Source organism: Budorcas taxicolor, chromosome 2 (genome assembly GCF_023091745.1).
Source record: "Budorcas taxicolor isolate Tak-1 chromosome 2, Takin1.1, whole genome shotgun sequence".
Lineage (NCBI taxonomy): Eukaryota > Metazoa > Chordata > Mammalia > Artiodactyla > Bovidae > Budorcas > Budorcas taxicolor.
In genome coordinates, this window is record NC_068911.1 from 50831334 (window position 1) to 50853037 (window position 21704).

At 39.4% G+C, this 21704-nt stretch overlaps 1 protein-coding gene across 1 annotated transcript in view; it reads right to left on the bottom strand.

Annotated features, from left to right (window-relative positions):
* PMS1 (PMS1 homolog 1, mismatch repair system component) overlaps positions 1–21577 on the bottom strand; it is a 109151-nt gene extending 87574 nt beyond the window's left edge. Inside the window, exons 1-3 of the mRNA XM_052635435.1 lie at positions 21476–21577; positions 13645–13796; positions 9007–9189 (exon numbers count right to left, since the gene is read on the bottom strand). Of these exons, the coding sequence (XP_052491395.1) occupies positions 9007–9189; positions 13645–13776 (315 nt within the window). The 5' untranslated portion in view covers positions 13777–13796; positions 21476–21577. The remainder of the gene's footprint in view (positions 1–9006; positions 9190–13644; positions 13797–21475) is intronic.
* Between the last annotated feature and the right edge of the window lie 127 nt (positions 21578–21704).

Consider the following 21704-nt stretch of genomic DNA (forward strand, 5'->3'; position numbering starts at 1 on the left):
GTCCTTAGAGGTTATATTAATTATCAATTGTTAAAAACTGACTCTCTGGTCTAGTTAATGAGTTTTAAGAAATTATAATACTATTACAAAGTTAAAATTGCATAAAAGCATTTAAGCTTTAAATAACTACTATTTTTCTCAATGTTTCAGAAAGTAAGTAAATTAAAAGCTTAGGATACATCTTTGAATTCATGAAAAAAAAAATCCTCTCCTAACAAAATTTCATTTAAGATAATTAAAGTTCTGTGGAGGTTTTTTGGTTTTGTTTTGCTTCTGCTGACTTTTGGACAAATATTTTGGCACAAGAGCACAAATCTGAAAACTAAGGTAAATGGTCCTCATGATTCAGCTGAAAAGTGAACTGCACATGGATCACTGACCTGTCTTTTTTCTTCCTCAGTGTGAGGATGCCTGCCTGTCTGCCTACAGCTGTACGTTATGACTTCAAAGCCTTCCCCCAGATACTCCACTGTGGGACACTAGCAACAGGGAGATACTGGCCCTGGCTTTTTCCCCTTTCAACAGTTTCATGATCAGTGAGAAAGTTGCATTTAGGAAACATGATATACCAACTGCTTCAAAAATTCTGTGCCTATTCTAATTAAAGCCTTACCACAATGGCTCTCAGGGACACAGGAGGTATCCTGCACTTTGTCACAGGGAGCAGGAAACATCAGAATGAAGCCAGAGGCTTCTCTCTACTCTTCCACAGCTCTGTGGGACCACAAATAAGGGCATCCGAACCTCCATCTCAGAGAAGGCGATGGCACCCCACTCCAGTACTCCTGCCTGGAAAATCCCAAGGATGGAGGAGCCTGGTGGGCTGCCGTCCATGGGGTCGCACAGAGTCGGACACGACTGAGCGACTTCACTTTCACTTTTCACTTCCATGCACTGGAGAAGGAAATGGTAACCCACTCCAGTGTTCTTGCCTGGAAAATCCCATGGATGGAGGAGCCTGGCAGGCTACAGTCCATGGGGTTGCACAGAGTCGGGCATGACTGAGCGACTTCACTTTCACTTTTCACTTCCATGCATTGGAGAAGGAAATGGCACCCCACTCCAATGTTCTTGCCTGGAGAATCCCAGGGATGGGGAAGCCTGGTGGGCTGCTGACTATGGGGTCGCACAGAGTCGGACACGACTGAAGCGACTTAGCAGCAGCAGCAACTTCCATCTTCAAAACACAACGACTTAGCTTCTTATTCTGCCCCATTTAAGCCATAGAGGTTTAATGTAACATGAAACAAAAACAAACTTACCTATCCCTTATCATCTCATCACAAAATGTATAATGAATTTGACAGACCAACCTAACACTCAGCACATTATAAGCACTTTAAAAATTTTGGATGAATGAATCAATAAACATGAGCGTTATGCAAGAGGATGGTCGTCAACTCTTCTAATTCTTCCAAGGGAAAAACAAAAGAAAAAAATAAATTTAAGCTACAGAATAAAGACCACTGGTGAGAATTAGAAGGAATTTACCTACGCATGGCTATTAAATATTAGAAAGGATTTCCCAAAATGTTGAGGGGTTCGCATAAAACACTTTGAAAGTGAAGTGGAAATACTGATTACAAACAAGAGAATGAGCAAGCCTGACGATTCCATCACCTGTGTGATACAGATGCATACTACTTTTCACATTCAAGTCCAGGGTAAAAGTAATTTCATCTGCATGGCACATGACCATATTCAAGATACTTTAATATATATTGTTTCATTTGATCCTCAAATGATTATCTCCACTTTATAGATTAAAAAAATAAAGACTCAGAAATGTTTTATGCTTTTGGCCAACTCTTATTCACACTCTTGGAAATAATAATTAGGTTTCTGAGTTCCTGTCCAGAGTATGTTCTAATTTGAAGAAAACAAAACAAATTAAAAATATCGTACGCTGCTGCTGCTAAGTCGCTTCAGTCGTGTCCAACTCTGTGCAACCCCAGAGACGGCAGCCCACCAGGCTCCGCCGTCCCTCGGATTCTCCAGGCAAGAACACTGGAGTGGGTTGCCATTTCCTTCTCCAGTGCATGAAAGTGAAAAGTCAAAGTGAAGTCACCCAGTGTGTCTGACTCTTAGCGACCCCATGGACTGCAGCCTACCAGGCTCCTCCGTTCATGGAATTCTCCAGGCAAAAGTACTGGAGTGGAAAAACTGAGTTGTGACTTAGCTTCCATTTAAAATCTAGTTCAAAACACTTATGAGTTTCTTATACATTTCTTTGGAGAACAAAATAGTTTTAACATAATAAATATAAAATATCAGCCTAGAAGGAGTTTATTTTGTGTTTTATTATGTAGTAGAAAGAATACATACAAAGAGTCTTCTTAAAAATTATTATGGACATGCCAAAATAGGACTTTCACTACCTCTAGCTCATTCTGGTCAGTATGTCTAGTAATACGTACCAGGAACGTAACACTGAAGACTGATGAATATCCCAAAATTACTGTTCCACGACAATAATAAATTTCAAGAGATGTTATGCTTAATGATACAATTTAAAAAATATATGAATCACTTTGTTTCAGTCACTGATAACATTCATCAGATTATGGAAACAGGTAATTCCAGTTTTAAATACCACTCTGTTATAAAAATTTATTTTTTACTCTTTTGGACTGATTGGAAGTCATTTTATAACTGACAAATTAGGAAAACTGCTCATTCTTTTAAAATGCATAAATTAAAAAAACAGAATCAGATGTATTTTAAGTTTCAACAGCCAATTTTGTTGAAAGTCTACTTAATTTTTCTTTTTACAACTAAAATTATGATTAACTTGAAAATAATCTAACACAAGATAATTTCAACAGTTGGAGTTTTGAGTGATGGCTGTGTGACAAAATTATATCCCAATTATCTATTATCAATTTACCCAGTCAGAGATGATTTATATCTGTATGACTTTATTTTTTTATATAAATTTATTTAATTGGAGGTTAATTACTTTACAATATTGTATTGGTTTTGCCATACATCAACATGAATCCGCCACAGGTATACACGTGTTCCCCATCCTGAACCCCCCCTCCCTCCTCCCTCCCCATACCATCCCTCTGGGTCATCCCCGTGCACCAGCCCCAAGCATCCAGTATCATGCATCGAACCTGGACTGGCGATTCATTTCATATATGATATTATACATGTTTCAATGCCATTCTCCCAAATCATCCCTCCCTCTCCCTCTCCCACAGAGTCCAAAAACCTGTTCTATACATCTGTGTCTCTTTTGCTGTCTCACATACAGGGTTATCATTGCCATCTTTCTAAATTCCATATATATGTGTTAGCACACTGTATTGGTGTTTTTCTTTCTGGCTTACTTCACTCTGTATAATCGGCTCCAGTTTCATCTACCTCATCAGAACTGATTCAAATGGATTCTTTTTAATGGCTGAGTAATACTCCATTGTATATATGTACCACAGCTTTCTTATTCATTCATCTGCTGATGGACATCTAGGTTGTTTCCATGTCCTGTCTATTATAAACAGTGCTGCGATGAACATTGGGGTACACGTGTCTCTTTCAATTCTGGTTTCCTCAGTGTATATGCCCAGCAGTGGGACTGCTGGGTCATAAGGCAGTTCTATTTCCAGTTTTTTAAGGAATTTCCACACTGTTCTCCACAGGGGCTGTACTAGTTTGCATTGCCACCAACAGTGTAAGAGGGTTCCCCTTTCTGCACACCCTCTCCAGCATTTATTGCTTGTAGACTTTAGGATCGCAGCCATTCTGACTGGCGTGAAATGGTACCTCACTGTGGTTTAAATTTATCTACATCAGTTAGTTTGGCCAATAGAATAACCAAATCACTAATTTTTATTATGTAATCGCAATCTCTATCAAAAATTTTTCAAAATAAACTGGAGCCTTTAAAATAAACATGTAACTTCTATACTTGCAACTTCAATTCTTTCTGAATGGTGGAGAATATTGTTTAAAAAGTAGTATTTTTCCCCAAAAAAGCACTCATTAATTTGTCTTCCTAAATAATAAGTTTTAATTTTAAAATATAATTGACTTTAAGAACTATATATTACTTTCTGTGTTTTTGAAATACTATTCAGAAGCCTCCAATATACATTTCAACTTGACTACTCCTTGATAAAATCTCTATTGAGCACTATGGACCTGAGTTATTTTAATATGAGGCAGTTAGTTTAATATGAGGCAGTTTTAAACTTACTAATACCTTTTTAATCATGCTAGTAAGAAAGCAGCATGAGCTACTGTGGAAAACCCAGTACTAAGAGGTGTGAAATTATAAATGAATTTTTGGCTTTGCCATGGAGACATTATGTGTCTCTAAAGAGATCATAATTTTCTTATTCCATTTACTTCACTGTGCACAGTTCCTCTGCAATAAACCACTCACATACAGTAGATAAAGAAACTTTATCTGACTTATTATTAGACTGTTTTGAAGTTGGATTAAGAAAACCTGGCATTATTAAAAAGAATGCATTTGAATCAGTTCTAATGGGTGAATGAAACTGGAGCCTATTATACAGAGTGAAGTAAGTCAGAAAGAAAAACACCATTACAGTATACTACACATATACGTGGAATTTAGAAAGATGGTAATGATGACCCTATATGCAAGACAGCAGAAGAGGCACAGATGTAAAGAACAAACTTTTGGGCTCTGTGGGAGAAGGCAAGGGTGGGATGATTTGAGAGGGTAGCGTTGAAACGTGTATATTATCATATGTGAAATAGGTTGCCAGTCCAGGTTCGATGCATGAGACAGGGTGCTCAGGGCTGGTGCATTGGGATGACCCTGAGGGATGGGATGGGGAGAGAGGTGGGAGGGGGGTTCAGGACAGGGAACACATGTATACCCATGGCTGATTCATGTCAATGTATGGCAAAACCACTACAATACTGTGAAGTAATTAGCTTCCAAATAAAATAAATAAATAAATTTTTTAAAAAAGAAAAGAAAAGCTGGGATTTGGCGTCAGAAAACCTCATTTTCTTATCAACAATATGGGGAGACTAAACCATAGAAGACTAAGCTGGAGACTAGCACTGGGGAGTGCTCCAGAGATGATCATTTGTGGGGACAAGACAGAAAGAGAAGTGGGGCTGTGCCAGTCACAGCAGGCCTTGGCAGGCGCCAGCGGGGCACTCTGGAGCAGAAACAGCATGGCAGAGTTGTTTCTCAATCAGAATAGGGCCTTCACAAGGTTGCCCTGTATGAGGTGGGTAAGGGTCCACTACTAATACCGGAATCCTTTGTATCAGAAACAATCTAAATCATCAAAACATCTATGATGAAAGAGTATATACTGTAAGAGTCCATTTAGAGCAAGTTCAAGTACAGGTATGACTAATCTCTGTCATACAGATCGGAAGAGCCACTACCTTTGGAGGCACACTAGCTGGAAGCAGGAATGAGAGGCCTTCAGGGGTGCTGATAATGGTCTAAATCTTGATCTGAACTACACATACATAAACATTTACACATACACGCACACACATCTATGTGTGATTTTCCCCAAGACTTACAAGACTTATAATATTCCGTAAAATACTGGAATATTTTCTAAGATAAACTTTGGACTCTGAAATATGTAAATCGAACATAATTTTTTAAAGCCTACAGTTTTCTATCATTGTGACAATTTGACAATTCTTCTACTCCTTTTGTAATTTTGATGAACAAAATTATTTTAAGTATTTATACTCAAGACATTCAAATACCTCAAAAATGAATCAAGAGATCAAACAATAAATTTGGATATTAAGTGGGCTTAAGTAATCAAATGAAAAAACAATGCTGTGTACCACTGGATAAAGACTTGCCAAACTGCCATCTAAAATCGTAACTACAGTGAAGAGTTGGATAAATTATGACTTAAGTACAATGTATTTTGAAAGACTAAGTATAGTACTGCCACCTAGCAGACAAAGTTGGTAATGACCAACTTCAGTTCTGAAAGGCTAATATACACATCTTATAGAAAATAAACGGAGAAGGAAGTGGCAACCCACTCCAGTACTCTTGCCTAGAGAATCCCATGGAGAGAGGAGCCTGGTAGGCTACAGTCCATGGGGTCACAAAGAATCGGACACGACTGAGCGACTTCACTTTCACTTTCTATAGAAAATACAAAAAGGCTGAACAATACATTATTTAACAATACCTGTCAAAATAGAGCTTAGCAACTATTTGCCAAATTTGGACAACAGTTAAAAAATCAAATACTTTACTCTCAAACAAATAATACAATTTTTAAAACAGCCCTGAGAACTCAAACAACAGTATTTAGTACTGGGAGCTTCAAAGCCTCTCTGGTACAAATCACATTCCAATTTAAAAAAAAAAAAACAAAAAAAAACAGACGCTTTCTACAAGATTCCAGGACTATACGTTCCAATATACAGTCTATGGGGATAAAAATGGGCAATGGTCAGTAAATTTTGGAGACTCAGCAAACTCTAAATAAAGCCAGTGCTGAGAAAGATAGAGAAAGCACAAGGTGTGCAAGATTTTGGATAGAGATTTTTTACACAGTATACACTTAAGGAATGACAAGGTCTTTTCTCCTTTAGTGATGCCTGAACATCTGGATTCTAAGAAGCAGGGTCCTCTGAGCTAGAACAGCATAACTTCACCCTTTAAACTCTCCCTCCTCCACAACCCACAATTTTTCTTTCTTTCAGCTTACCGAGCCCTGAAGTTAGAGACTAAGTGAATACCTAGATGGGACCATACCACCAAAAATGGAGAAAACCTACTTTATGCAGACACTCTAAGGGAAGGGCTGAGTGAAGACGGAGAAGCCTGGAGAAGGGCTCACTGTTGGGGAGACTAGATTACTAAAAAGACAATGAAAGCAACAGTATCTCATATCCTTGCCACTTTTCTGAGACAACAGTTCAGTTCAGTTCAGTTCAGTCACTCAGTCAACAAGTCCCATCATTTTACTGCACCTGAGCATTCTCACCCAAACAGCAGTCAGCACAAATGAAAGGATACATGGCCACCAGGCAAACGCAGGCAGCTAAAGAGACCCTCACAATTACCACGTAAAACAGCCACACTGGCACACAATCACATTGTAAAACAGACCCTAACACAGAAGCGAACAGTCCAGCACAAAGCAACTAGTGATCAAACACAACTGATATACATGGAAATGGAGAGATAAGGTTCTAGATGGGCTTTGCCAAAAACCAGCTGTGTGATCCAGGGAAGAGGCAGTGACAGAATCGATACCATGCAACGCAGTGGGTCAGACATCAACTGAATGAAGGGTTTATACACACTGAAAACATCCAGCAGTCAAGAGAGGAAAATTCTAACTAGGGTTTAGCCCAAGCCATTGCATATCTCCAGTGAGTGACTGAGAGTTTGCTCAGTCGTGTCTGACTCCTTGTGACCCCCATGGACTGTAGCCCACCAGGCTTCTCTGTCCATGGGACTCTAGGCAAGAATACTGGAGTGAGTTGCCATTTCCTTCTCTACATATCTCTAGGGCACAGTCCAATTATCTGTGTTGACCAGCGTAGTATTTCCAGAGTGTGTTCCACAGCAGAACAGAATTAACAGTGATAGCTATCTCATTAAATGGGTTTCATAGCCAAGTGTGCAGGAAATGTCCCTATTGTAAATCACCAACCTCAGAGATTCATAATGTACTTTAGTACAGTAAAGGCTCTAAGAAATGCTTATAGTTACCTGTATAATTTTAATACTTTTCCAAGCCATTAGATGATTAAACCATTTTTTTCTTCTTATACATACATATATATATATATATATATATATATATATAAAACCACTGAAAAACACTCTTTGCCATTCCCCCAAAAATTAATTACAGTAGTCCCCCTTACCCACAGAAGACACGTTTCAAAATCCCCAGTGGAGGCCTGAAACTGCAGATGGTATCAAACCCTACATACACTATGTTTTTTTTCTAAATACACATATCTAAGATAAAGTTCAATTTATAAATCAGGCACAGTAAGAGAATATCTGAATTGCTGGCATCCCTACTCTTGTACTTTGGGGCCATTATTAGGTAAAATAAGGGCTCCTTTGAAAACAAGCACTATAACACCTTGACAAATCTGGTAACTCACCCAGCTAGAAAGTAACTAAAAGGCTGTAGTGTGTACAATGTGGATACATAAGACAGATAATTCACATCCTAGGCAGGACAGAGCAGAACTACACCATATTTCATCATACTACTCAGAATGGCACACAACTTATGAATTATTCCTGGAATTTTTCCACTTAATATTTTCTGACAGTGGTTGACTGCGGTAACTGAAACCACAGAAAGCAAAACCAGGGATAAGGGGGGATTATTGAACCATTTGACCCAGCGATTCCACTTCTGGGTATATACCCAAAAAAGTGAAAGCCAAGGACTCAGACATTTGTACACCAATCTTCACAAGAGTCAAACCCTGGAAACAACCCAAACGTCTCTTGATAGATGAATGAATAAATAAAATATGGTTTATACATACAATGGAGTATCATTCACCCTTAACAAGAATGAAATTCTAATACACATTATAACATGTATGAACCTTAAAGACATTATGCTAAGTTAAATAAACCAGACACAAAAGATTAAATACTGTATGATTCCAAGTATAAGACACACCTAAACAGTCAAACTCATAGAGACAGAAAGTAGAATATTGGTGACCAGTGGACGGAGGAAAGGAGAATAGGGGTTTATTGTTTAATGGGTACAGCTTCAGTTTGGGATAATGAAAAAGTCCCAGAGATGGACAGTGGTGATGCCTACACAACAGAGCGAATGCATTTAGTATCACAGAACTGTAAACTTGAAAATGACTGAACTGGTAGATTTGATGTCTATTTTACACAATAAAATGGTAAATGTTACATGTATTTTACACAGTTAAAAAGAAAACTGCCAAATTCTGGGTGAGTTTTCTCTTAATTCTAATACCATGTTATTATGAAACTGCTAAAATGATCAATACAAATTACCTTACCTCAGCTATACAACAAATTGACCCCAAGGCTTCTCCACGAAAACCATACGTTGTCAAATTTTCAAGATCTTCATGGCTACTTATTTTGGAGGTGTAGTACTTCACTGCCATTACAGGTGCATCAATAGCCTTGATACCCTCACCATTGTCTCGCACCTCAATTTTATCAAATCCATAGTTTTCCTATGAAAAGTTCAACAATACTTTTAGTATATAAAGACATTAAACTATTATCACATTTAGAGACAGAAGGCAACACAAATGAAACGGTTTTGTCATTTATCTATCTCTTATGGAAACTTAGGACTTCCCTGGTAGCTTAGTTGATGAAGAATCTGCCTGCAATGCAGGAGAACGTGGTTCAATTCCTGAGTCAGGAAGAAACCCCAGAGAAGGGATAGGCTACTCGCTCCATTATTCTTGTACTTTCCTGGTGGCTCAGATGGTAACGAATCCAGCTGCAATGGGGGAGATCTGGGGTCGATCCCTGGGTTGGGATGATCCCCTGGAGGAGGGCATGGCAACCCACTCCAGTATTGTTGCCTGGAGAATTACCATGGTCAGAGGAGCCTGGTGGGCTACAGGCCATGGGGTTGCAAAGAGTTGGACACGACTGAGCAACGAAGCACAGCACAGCACAGCATGTAAACTTAACATTAAGGAAGTTAAGAGATTAAATTCTTAACTCTACCAATTCCTAGTTATGGTACAATGGGCAAGTTCCTTGTTTTCCTTGGACTCAGATTCAGTGTAAAATAATATCAGTATGATCTTCAAGGTTCCCTTGAATTGTTTCCATATAATAGGTATTTACATTTAAATTTATGTTTAAACTTCCCCAGAAATATTCTTCAGTTATATAGACCTTTGTATATATTATTGCAGTTGTTCAGTCACTAAGTCGTAGCCAACTCTTTGCAAGCCCATGGGCTGCAGCCACCAGGCTCTGGAGTTTGCTCAAATTCACATCCACTGAATTGGTGGTGTTATATGACCATCTCATCCTCTGCTGCCCCCCTCTCCTCCTGCCCTCAAGCTTTCCCAGCATCAGAACCTTTTCCAATGACACGGCTTCCCATCAGGTAATCAAAGAACGAGAGCTTCAGCATCAGTCCTTCCGATGCATATTCAGGCATGATTTCCTTCAGGATGGACTGATTGGATCTCCTTGCAGTTCCAGGGACTCTGAAGAGACTTCTCCAACACCACACTTCAAAATCATCAATGATTCAGCACTCAGTCTTCTTTATGGTCCAACTCTCACATCCGCACATGACCACTGGAAAAACCAAAGCCTGACTATATGGACATTTGTTGGCAAAGTGATGTCTCCGCTTTTTAATATGCTGTCTAGGCAACCCACTCCAGTGTTCTTGCCTGGAGAATCCCAGGGACGGCGGAGCCTGGTGGGCTGCCGTCTACGGGTCGCACAGAGTCGGACACGACTGAAGCGACTTAGCAGCAGCAGGTGTGTCACAGCATTTCTTCCAAAGAGCAAGCGTCTTTCAATTTCATGGCTGCAGTCACCATCTGCAGTGATTTTGGAGCCCAAGAAAAGAAAATCTGTCACTGCTTCCACATTTTCCCCTTCTATTTGCCATGAAGTGATGGGACCAGATGCCAAGATCTTAGTTTTCTGAATGCTGAGTTTCAAGCCAGCTTTTTCACTCTCCTCTTTCACCCTCATCAAGAGGCCCTTCTGTTTCTCTTCACTTTCTGCATTAGAGTGGTATCATCTACATATCTGAGGTTGTTGGTATTTCTCCCAGCAATCTTGATTCCTGCTTGTGATTCATCCAGCTCAGCATTTTGCATGAAGTACTCTGCCTATCATCCATGTGTCCTGGGTGGTCCTGCATGGCATGGCTCATAGCTTCACTGAGTTACGCAAGTCCCTGCGCCATGACAAGGCTGAAGGGTGCTTTGTGTATATATAATCTCCCAAATAAAACAGAACAACATCACCATCAAAACAACACCCGATTCTTCCCACCAAGAGCCCAGCAACTATCAATATTTAATCTGATTTTTAATATTTTCTCTCTTGAACTAGCTATTGTAGTCATAAATAGAAATCTGTTAATTATGACTTTCTGAATTTCTTTCTGCAAATAGTTACCTAACAGATTGCTGAGAAAATATACCTAATTAGCAATTTCAGTGAGTTTTTAATTTGGAAATGGAGAAGGAAAAACAAATCATAGCTTAATATGGGTAATTTAATACTAAAAATATGCATACATTGCAAATACAAAGCATAAATTCCTATGGTCATCACACTTTCTGTGAGTACACATTTTAAATTTGGTAGCAAACTTCTACCATAAGCTTTACTTCACAGAGTTTTATGTGTATGGCCATAAATGCAAGTTATATAGGGAAAAAAAATCTTCCTACAATTATAATGACTATTATTTAAAAATAATACAGTATCTTTTTAATAACCTAAAATTATATGATACCGTGTCATTCTTTTTTAGATAAATTATAAATACAAGGTTCTGGGGAGAGTCACCTAAGATTTAGTTTCTTATCTCTCCCTTAATCTAAAATTATGATCCTGGTGATAGCTTGTCTACTTTGTTTTATAGAAAAATAATTAACTATAGAAATGTCAGTCTTTCAATACAAGTAAAAACTCAAGGCATCTGAGTAAAATAATACAAACATCTGTTTAGGAGTCTGAAATAATGTCAACACATTTAATTTACTTATTATGAAAGCATTCCTACCCAGGACAGTTATTACTATATGAAACTATAATAAAACAGATCTTATTATATAGAGCAAAAGAGCTGTTTTAAAATTCTACAAACCAGAAACGGATAAATGTCAAGAGACTTAAATATATAACCAGATAAAAATGTGTACTTTAATTTCCTTTTTAAAGAGGACTTCTGTTGGCTCTGTAAAACTGTTTTTTAAAACTGTATTTTTCTTCCAAGACCTTTCAGAATAAGATTTATGTTTGCCTGCTTAAGATTCTTACATTAAATTTGTGTTATAATTATCTAATCCTATTTAAGTATTATCAACTATATTCTAATCAGACTGAACTATATAAAATGTTTAAGAAAAAGGAAATGTCTTTCATTTTTTTCATATTTATAAGTGAAGTGAAGTGAAGTGAAGTCGCTCAGTCATGTCCGACTCTTTGCTACCCCATGGAGTATATAGCCCACCAGGCTTCTCTGTCCATGGGATTTTCCAGGCAAGAATACTGGAGTGGACTGCCATTTCCTTCTCCAGGAGATCTTCCCAACCCAGGGATCGAACCCAGGTCTCCCGCATTGCAGGAAGATGCTTTAACCTCTGAGCCACCAGGGAAGCTTTTACTGTATCATTTAAAATCAAAGTACAAGTTTGACATAGGATAGAACAGTGGTTCTCACCATCAACCAGAAACTTCTTAGAAACACAAATTTGGGGCCCTACCTAGAATATGAAATTCTAGGGCCCAATAACTGTTTTAACAAACTCACTAGGATTACTGATGCACCCAAGTGTTGTGAGAAACACTAGCACTGACGAAAAATCTTGAAAGGTTTTAGAGTCATAAAGATCTGCAATATAATCTCAGCTCCACTACTTACTACCATACTTACATGACTTTGGGACAGTTCTTAGAACCTTAGTTATTTGTAAAATGGGTAGCGGTAGCTAATTTATAGTTTTTATAAGGATAAAAAGGGATAACATATATATATATGTACATGTATATGAAAAAGGAAGGTCTCTTTCCTACAAAGATATTCATATCAGTATTCTTGCTAATGCCATAATACCAGAAATAATATGAATATCTGATGATTAGGAGATTACAAAAAAATGCATTCTTACATTCACTCAAACAAATTTATTTACCATTTATGTACCAGATACTGAACAGGTATAGAGAACACAAAAAAATATAGACCTTACCTCCATGAGCTAGTAATTTACAATAGAGGTGGTAGAGGTTCAGACTCATTGCAAGAAATCATAGTAAGTGTCATAAGCCATATTAACTCAAATGATTTAATATGTAGCACTTAAATTTAAAAATGTGAAAACTATGAAGCAACAAAGGACACAGTTCTGAAAGAAGATTAAGTAGAAAAAACAAAATACAAATGAGAATATATAAAACAAATAAGCACATACAATCAAGGGTAAGTAATAGCAGAAAATATGGACAAATTAAGTTCATTTATGTGAAAGAGTCCTCAAGAATAAGCATTCCTTTATGACTTCCTTTAGTGTTACTGTATATTGATTTAAACTAAAATGCATTTTTAAGGATTTACTCTTAAATAAGACAAAGTATTCAATGTTCTAAAAATAATTTACTGGTATATAAAGAAATAAAAGGTAATAGGTGTAAGGAGAAAACATCTGTCCAACTCTTTTTTTGCTTTAAAGGTTAGTGTTAGTTAGTGTTAGTCACTCAGTCGTGCCCAACTCTTGGTGACCCCATGGACTGCAGTCCACCAGGCTCCTCTGTCCATGAGATTTTCCAGGCAAGGATACTGGAGTGGGTTGCCATTTCCTTCTCCAGGGGGTCTTCCCAACCCAGGGATCGAACCTGGGTCTCCTGCATTGCAAGCCGAGTCTTTACCGACTGAGCTACAAGGGAAGCAGCATCTCAAGAACACTCACCAGTTTAACATCTATGCTTGTGGCACCAGCATCCAAGGAGTTTTCAATGAGCTCTTTTACAACACTGACCACGGAAGTGATTATTTGAGAGCTTGAAAGTAGGCGAACTGTTGCTGCGGACAACTGTTTCATTCTAGCTTTCAGCACAGTAGCTAGAAAATAAACCATAAGATGTAAAAATAAATATTGTTAAACATTCCTAACAGAACTGATAGCAGTTTGGTTACAAGTCTCATTGTATGTCAGGCTCTACTGTTAAGCACATACAGTATTAAATTGCTTATTTATTATGAATATCCTTTAAACTCAATGCCATTATCATCTGCATATTGTAAGACTAAAGCACAGAGAAATTATTTGGTAAGTCACACTATGTTACTACTTGAAGAACGGTAAGAACAATTGTGTAATAAGTGTAATATATGACCTGCCTGGCTAAGAATGACCCGATGGTGCTGTCAACTGATACGCAGATAATGTCAGTCATGTGCCCTAATGGCAGTGGCTCTTGAACATCATTAGTCATCGATACATTTCAATGAATTACAATTATCTCTTTTAATTACTGAGCTCTTTTAGAGTTAGTAAATCTAGACTCCAGAATTACCCTTAATCTAAACTAGTCACATCTCTGACATATCACACATCAGATTACCATCCTGTAAACTACTGAGCCTAAAACATCTTTCTAATCATGTGGCTCCCCAAAGCCAAAATAAGATAAAGCTCAAATCCATGTGCTGGCATTCAAGGTCCTTTACATGCCGATCCAACTTGTACATCCGAATCTCTCTACCAGTAATTGTTTTAAACCATGAAACTCTCTGTCTTGAAACTTTTGCAAAGAAACAAAAAACCTCATATGGAAGTCATATATACAAAATCTGCAGGAAGTGGGGTTTGCATCTACTTTAATGCCTAACTTCAGAAAAGATTTCAATAAATTAAAAAATACTAGCTTGACAACATACAAGTTCCTCTAGAGTTAGGATTTTATCTGACAATAAAATGGGGGAGGGGAGAACCCGAAGTACGTCCTTAATTTACCATGACTTGTTACATGTGCACGCGATGGAACGATCCTATGGAATCTAGGTCCAAACAAAACAACAATACCAAAGACAAAAAGGTTTCTGTTTAGGATTCTTTTTCAGGCAACTTAGATGTAAACACGCAGAGTGACATAAAGCTTAAGAATAAGTAATTGAGCAAGAAATGGAATATAGCCACTAAGATTACACAGAATTTTGAGGAATGTATTTCTGGGAAGTGGTCAATATACTGACTTCTGAATGGTGCTAACTGTTCACAATTCATAACTACATTTTGCTTTGCACAACGCAAAGCTGATTAGCACAATGGAGAAACATGCCAGACCAGAGTCTAAAAAAACAGGTTTGGGTGTTCATCTTTAGTCACATAAACTGAAGATTACTTAAATCCCTCTGTAAAATCAACTTATCACTTGTATGCTGTTGTTCAGTTGCTAAGAAGTACCCAACTCTTTGTGACTTCATGGACTGCAGTGCCCCAGGCTTCCCGTCCTTCATATCTCTCAGAGTTTGCTGGAACTCATATCCATTGAGTCAGTGATGCCACCCAACCACCTCATTCTCTGCCACCCTCTTTGTCTCCTGCCCTCAATCTTTACCAGCATCAGCGTCTTTTCAATGAGTAGGGTCTCCGCATCAGGTGCCCAAAGTATCGGAGCTTCAGCATCGGTCTTTCCAATGAATATTCTAAAGGGTTGATTTCCTTTAGGATTGACTGGTTTGATCTCCTTGTAGTCCAAGGGACTCTCAAGAGTCTTCTCCAACGCCACAGCTCAAAAGCATCAATTCTTCAGTGCTCAGCTTTCTTTATGGTCCAAATCTCACATCTGTACATGACTTCTGGAAAACCACAGCTTTGACTACATGGACCTTTGTTGGCAAAGTGATGTATCTGATTTTTAATATGCTGTCTAGCTTTGTCATTGTTTTCCTTCCAAGAAGCAAGCATCTTTTAATTTCACGGCTGCAGTCACCATCTGCAGTGATTTTGGAGCCCAAGAAAAGAAAATCTGTCACTGCTTCCACATTTTCCCCTTCTATTTGCCATGAAGTGATGGGACCGGATGCCATGGTCTTAGTTTTTTGAATATTGAGTTTTAAGACAGCTTTTTCATTCCCCTATTTCACCCTCATCAAGAGGCTCTTTAGTTCCTCTTCATTTTCTGCCATTGGAGTGCCATTACTTAAATCCCTCTGTAAAATCAACTTATTACTTGCATAAATGAGGATAATCCCTCATTAGTCTGTTGTGGGAATCATATAAGAAAATACACACAAAATGTTGTGGAAATGATAAAGCCATGTAAGATATACAGTATTCTCATTACCATGATCATTATATACAGAAACACTGAAAATCCTTTTCTAACAACTAACTTCTAATTACACTATGTATGTAATTTGGGGGTAGCCCAGTCTTAGGAGAGTAGCTGTCAACAACCACCTTTCAGTGTTTCTTCGTGGCTCTCACTGGCTGGGAGGCCTTCCCAGTCAGTCAGAAAAACAGCACACAGTCAGCTGCTCCACTGCCGTAACAGTCACACTAATTAATGCTGTCACAACGAAAGGCACCCTCTGTCCTGTCCCCAGGCTTCAGACTGGCCTCAGGTCTAAAGGAACAGAACTGCATGGTACTATTAGCAACTAGCACACACAAGGTCGTCACCAGGCACTTGTGATGGCTCACACATGAAACAGGGCTACTCCAAATGTGATGTGCTAATGCACTCTGGATGTCAAACTTGGTATAAAATACGTAAGTAAGTTTAATTAATGTTTTACATTGATTAAAATTAAATTATATTCTGAATATATTGGATTATATATAATATTAAAATTAATTTCCCTTAATTTTTCCCCCTTTTAATGTGACTTACCATAAAATTTAAAAGTGTGTGTGCATACATATATGCAACCCCATGGACTGTAGCCCGCCAGGCTCCTCTGACCATGGTGATTCTCCAGACAAGAATACTGGAGTGGGTTGCCATGCCCTCCCCTCCAGGTGACCTTCCTAACCCAGGGATTGAACCCAGGTCTCCTACACTGCAGGTGGATTCCTTACCATCTGGGCCACACCAGGGAAGCCCATGAATACTGGAATGGGTGGCCTATCTCTTCTCCAGGGGATCTTCCTGACACAGGAATCGAACTGGGGTCTCCTGCATTGCAGGCCAACTCTACCACTGGGCTACCGGGAAGCCCATACATGGATTGTAATAGTTTTCTACTGCACAGTCCTGGAGAGAGTAGTGGTTACAAGAGCAATCTCTGAAATCACACTGCTTTGGTTCTAGCTTAGCTTTTACACTAATAATTATACAAATGTTGAGAAAATTAAACTCTTAAATTTAATCATCTAATCTACAAACTAGAGATAATAATGGTATCACATGGCTGTGCTGAGAAGTCAGTTCAGTTCAGTCGCTCAGTCATGTCCGACTCTTTGCAACCCCATGGTCTGCAGCACGCTAGGCCTCCCTGTCCATCACCAACTCCTAGAGTTTACTCAAACTCATGTCCATTGAGTTGGTGATGCCATCCAACCCTGTCGTCCCTTTCTCCTCCTGTGAAGTAAAAAAAAAAATAATGTATACAACTTATTGGGCTTCCCTAGTGGCTCAGTTGGTAAATAATCTGCCTGCAATGCAGGAGACCCCGGTTCGATCTTTGGGTCAGGAAGATCCCCTAGAGAAGGAAATGGCAACCCATTCCACTACTGTTGCCTGAAGAATTCCATGGACATAAGTGTTGGCAGGCTACAGTCCACGGAATCGCAAAAGTAGGACACAACTGTGCGACTTTCACTTTCATACAACTAGTGCTTGGCATATACATGCTAAAAGATTCCAGGATCTTTGGACTAAACTGAATTCCTCCAAACTAGTAAACGAATCCCACCCCCACCTCTACCTACACACACACAGCAGACCTCTACCTCCCTCCAACAGGAGCTAACCCATAGCATGAAATCAGATGAGGCTTGGGGTTAAGAAGTCTGCTTCCTCAGTTTGAGTCTCAAGGATGTAAGAAAAACACTCATTAATCAAGTTTTGGGGTATTAACTTAGCCTCACCTCAACCTTCCCTTTCTGCACAATCTTTTTATTCATCTCATCATCTTTGTCTCATTCTCTATAACTTCTCTTTCAAAATCTATTTCCTGTTCCCAAGTCCCTAATTGCACCCCAACCTTCCTCCTCTTCTATCTACTGAGATCAAGGCAGACCACAGCATGGTCTCTATTTTCACACACTTTACCTTCTCACCACAGTGTTCTTTGGTTTCTTACAATGTTTACATACTCTTCCTCCCTCAGTCTCAGACTAATGTCTCTTTCTTCTAAGCTAACAATTTCACCTAGTTTCTTCAGTCCTACCCCACCTTTAGTCATCCTGGCCTTGGAAGCAAAAACAAACCAAAAATTCTTCCCTCAACCCTATTACCTCTATGATTATCTTCTTTCTTTATGAAGCCAAACTTAAATAAGTAACCTATACTCACTGTCACCAATTCTCTATCACTGACTCACTTCTAAAACCCTTGCAAAACAGCGTATACAATCCACTGTGAGGATTGTGTTCTCAAGTTCACCAATGAGCTCTTACGTCATCAAACCCTTTTCTCAGAACTCATGTTCCTTGACATCCCTGAAGCATGTGACATTGATGATACTGTTCAATTCTCAAGAATTCTATCATCCACCTATACCTCTTGAATCTCTTCATATTTTCTTCACTCTCTTCCCAGAAAATGGGCATTCCATAATCCCTCCACATTCTTCTTATATACCTTAAAACCCAAAGCTGCAGCTATACAATCACATCTAAATCTACATTCCAACAGTGACCTCTCTCAAGACAAGCGTTTCTTACAATCAGCGTCACTGATACCTCAAAATAGGTATTTATAAAAGAGAACTTCTCTTCTTATTCCCCCTTCACACCTCCCACTTAACTTTGTTATTTATCTTATTAGCACATTGTTCTTACTGACAGCAGTCAAAAATGTCAATCTTGGTTTGCCAGCAATCCCACCCTATTTGCACCTTCACACTCTCCTAATGCAAAACTATCTATCATTCTAGACCCAATTTCAGTATCATTTATAACCTGGTCCTTTATGATCACTGAGCCAGGAATGACCCTTTTTGCTCACCCTACATTCTTAAAGAACTTGGCTCACTTAACACACCTGTGTCCTTACCTAAACAATGTCTGAATGCAGGGAATTCTTATTTCTGGATGCAACACAAGAGTAATCAGAGTACTTCACAAATTAATAAAGTGGGTCACAAAAAATTATTTTATCAGCACTTACCTCTTGCAAAGGTAAACATTAGGAAGAGTGACCTCCCTTCCTTTATGTATTCTAATTGCCCTCCATATCATCCCCTGCACATCACTTGTACCTCCTAACCAGGACCTAATTTCTAGAATCCAGGACCTAATTTCTAGAATCCAGGACCTGATTTCCAACCACTTTCTAAATATCATTATTTAGATGACAGGGAGGCACCCTAAACTTAACATGACCCAAGGGGATCTCAGATCCTTCTCTTTCTTCTTGAATTTATTTGATAATAAAAACAGCTTACATAAGCTACTTTATAAATTAATACATACAAAATTAATCCTCACAAGTTTATGTATACTGTCATTCCTCCATCACAAACAAGATTTAAAAGCTTGATAACTTGTTCCAAGATCACATAGCTATTAAGTGACAGAGGCACACCTGCATATCTTGGCATGCTTGACTGCAAAGGCTATGTTCATCCATTCTCACAAAGCAAAATTAGAAACCTTGAGTCATCCTTGAAATTCTTCTCACTCTCTACATCCTGCCACCCAAGTCCTATCTATGCTACTATTTAAATCTCTCTCAAACTAGTTCTTTCCTCTCTAAAGCTATGGTACTACCTCTGTTCAGCCTCTTAACAACTTTCCCCTGAACTACTGCCATAACCAGGTAACTGATATTTTCCTGGGATCTCAACCACCTACACTGTTCTTTATATAATTTACTCATGTTGCTATCCTACTTAAAGTTTTATAAAGATTTCCAACTATGAGGTTAAATCCAAACTCCTTAACAACTCTCTCTCTCTGATCTCATCCCACTCTTCTCCAAATAACACACTAGACCAGTCACACTATACCATTTGTCTCTCTTAATGTAGCAGCCCTGATTCCCTCCTCAGAACATAAGGTTCCCTTTCTCTACTAATGACTTCTAACCATACTTCTAGATTTAGTTCAAGTACCACCTCCTCCAGGAAGCCTTTCTTATCAGCTCCAATCCTTGCCCCAACAAATTATACCCTCCTTCCTCTGTACTCCCAGAGCACTTTTCCCTTATTTCTAACCCCAAACTCATCACAGATTATTCTAAGTATTCTATTTCTGTCCCTTCCTAACTGAAAGCTCTTTGAGAACAGAGATTGTATATTAATCTTACATCCCTAGAATAACTTTTGGAACAAGCACTCTACTGAATGTGTACCGATCGGCATCTTTTTAAAAGGGATATCAGGCTTATGAATCACAGCACAGAATGCCTAAGAATGTCAGGGATCAGTCTTCCATATTTGCTGAGGGGTAAATCAAACATTCGCAAAAGAGGGCTGATAATCAGGAAAATCAATTAAGGACAACAATGTATCTAAAAAAAAGACAAATATCAGAGAAGTCATAGATAAACTTTAGGGAGAACACAATGAAATAATTAAAAGGAAAAAAACAACTTGTTTCATAGGGCCAACAGAAATGCTATATATACATACATATATAAACCCATATATATATAGGGTTTCCCAGGTAGTTCAGTGGTAAAGAATCTGCCGGCCAAAGCAGGAGACACAGGAGATGCGGGTTCAATTCCTGGCTAGGGAAGATGCTCTGGAAAATGAAATGGCAACCCACTCCAGTATTGCCTGGAAAACACCATGGACAGAGGAGCCTGGCAGGTTACAGTCCATGGGGTCACAAAGGGTTGGTCACGACTTGACAACTAAGCAACCACGCATATATATAGTCCACCTTCTCTTACACCAATTTTGAAATGCCCACTGAAAGTTATTTCAGCATTACAAATAAACTCTGTGTATTGCCAAGGTAATAAAATTCAACTTCAAAGATAACTACAAATAATCTGATTTTTTTCCTCTTTTATCTTGAATAAGATCAATTCTCAAGGGAATTCCCAGGCGGTCCAGTGGTTAGGATTTCACTTCGCTACCAAGGTCCGGGTTCAATCCCTTGTTGGGAACCAAGGATTCCACAAGCCTCCCTGCAACCCACGGGGAGAGGCAAAATAAATAATCTCTTGGAACCCATATTTCCTCAGCAAACAAGTACCCGTCTTCTGCGTGTAGAGAGACCCAGAATGACCTAAGTAAAAATCATCGTCAACCGAAAAGTTTGCTTGCCCCACTTGAATGATGCTACTACATACAATATTATGAAGCCTGAATTACAGGCTGAATTATGGCTGTCCGGAGGTAAAATTCTGCCTGGCAAACTTTAAGACCTGCACTCACAAGGATCTGAGGAGTGGGCTGAGACATCGTTTAGTCAAGAAAGCCCAGACACTACGGAGGCCCGCAGCTGGTGGGAGGCCGCTACCCGCGTGTGCGCGCCCGCTTCCCGCTCCGCGAGAGGGGGAGGGGCGCCCCTGGCGGCCCCCGGTGCTCGCGCCAGACTAGGACGAGGTCAGAGGAGGCCGCTCTCGAGCCTACGACAACGTAACAATGAATGCCCGTTGGCCACACGACACTACCTGCTTGCTCGCGCGACGTGGGCAATTACAATCCACTAGCCGACCGGCCAGCGTCCCGACAGGAGCCCGGGCCCGGCCTCGCTGAGTCCCGACTCACCCACAGAGCGCGCGGGGCGGGGCAGACACGGAGCGCACCGCCCTCAGTCCCGCCCAGTCCGGCGAACGTGGGATTGGCGCCGCCCTCAGCCAATCCCCGGGCAGCGCTTTCCGCAAGGAGCGCTTCCGCCAG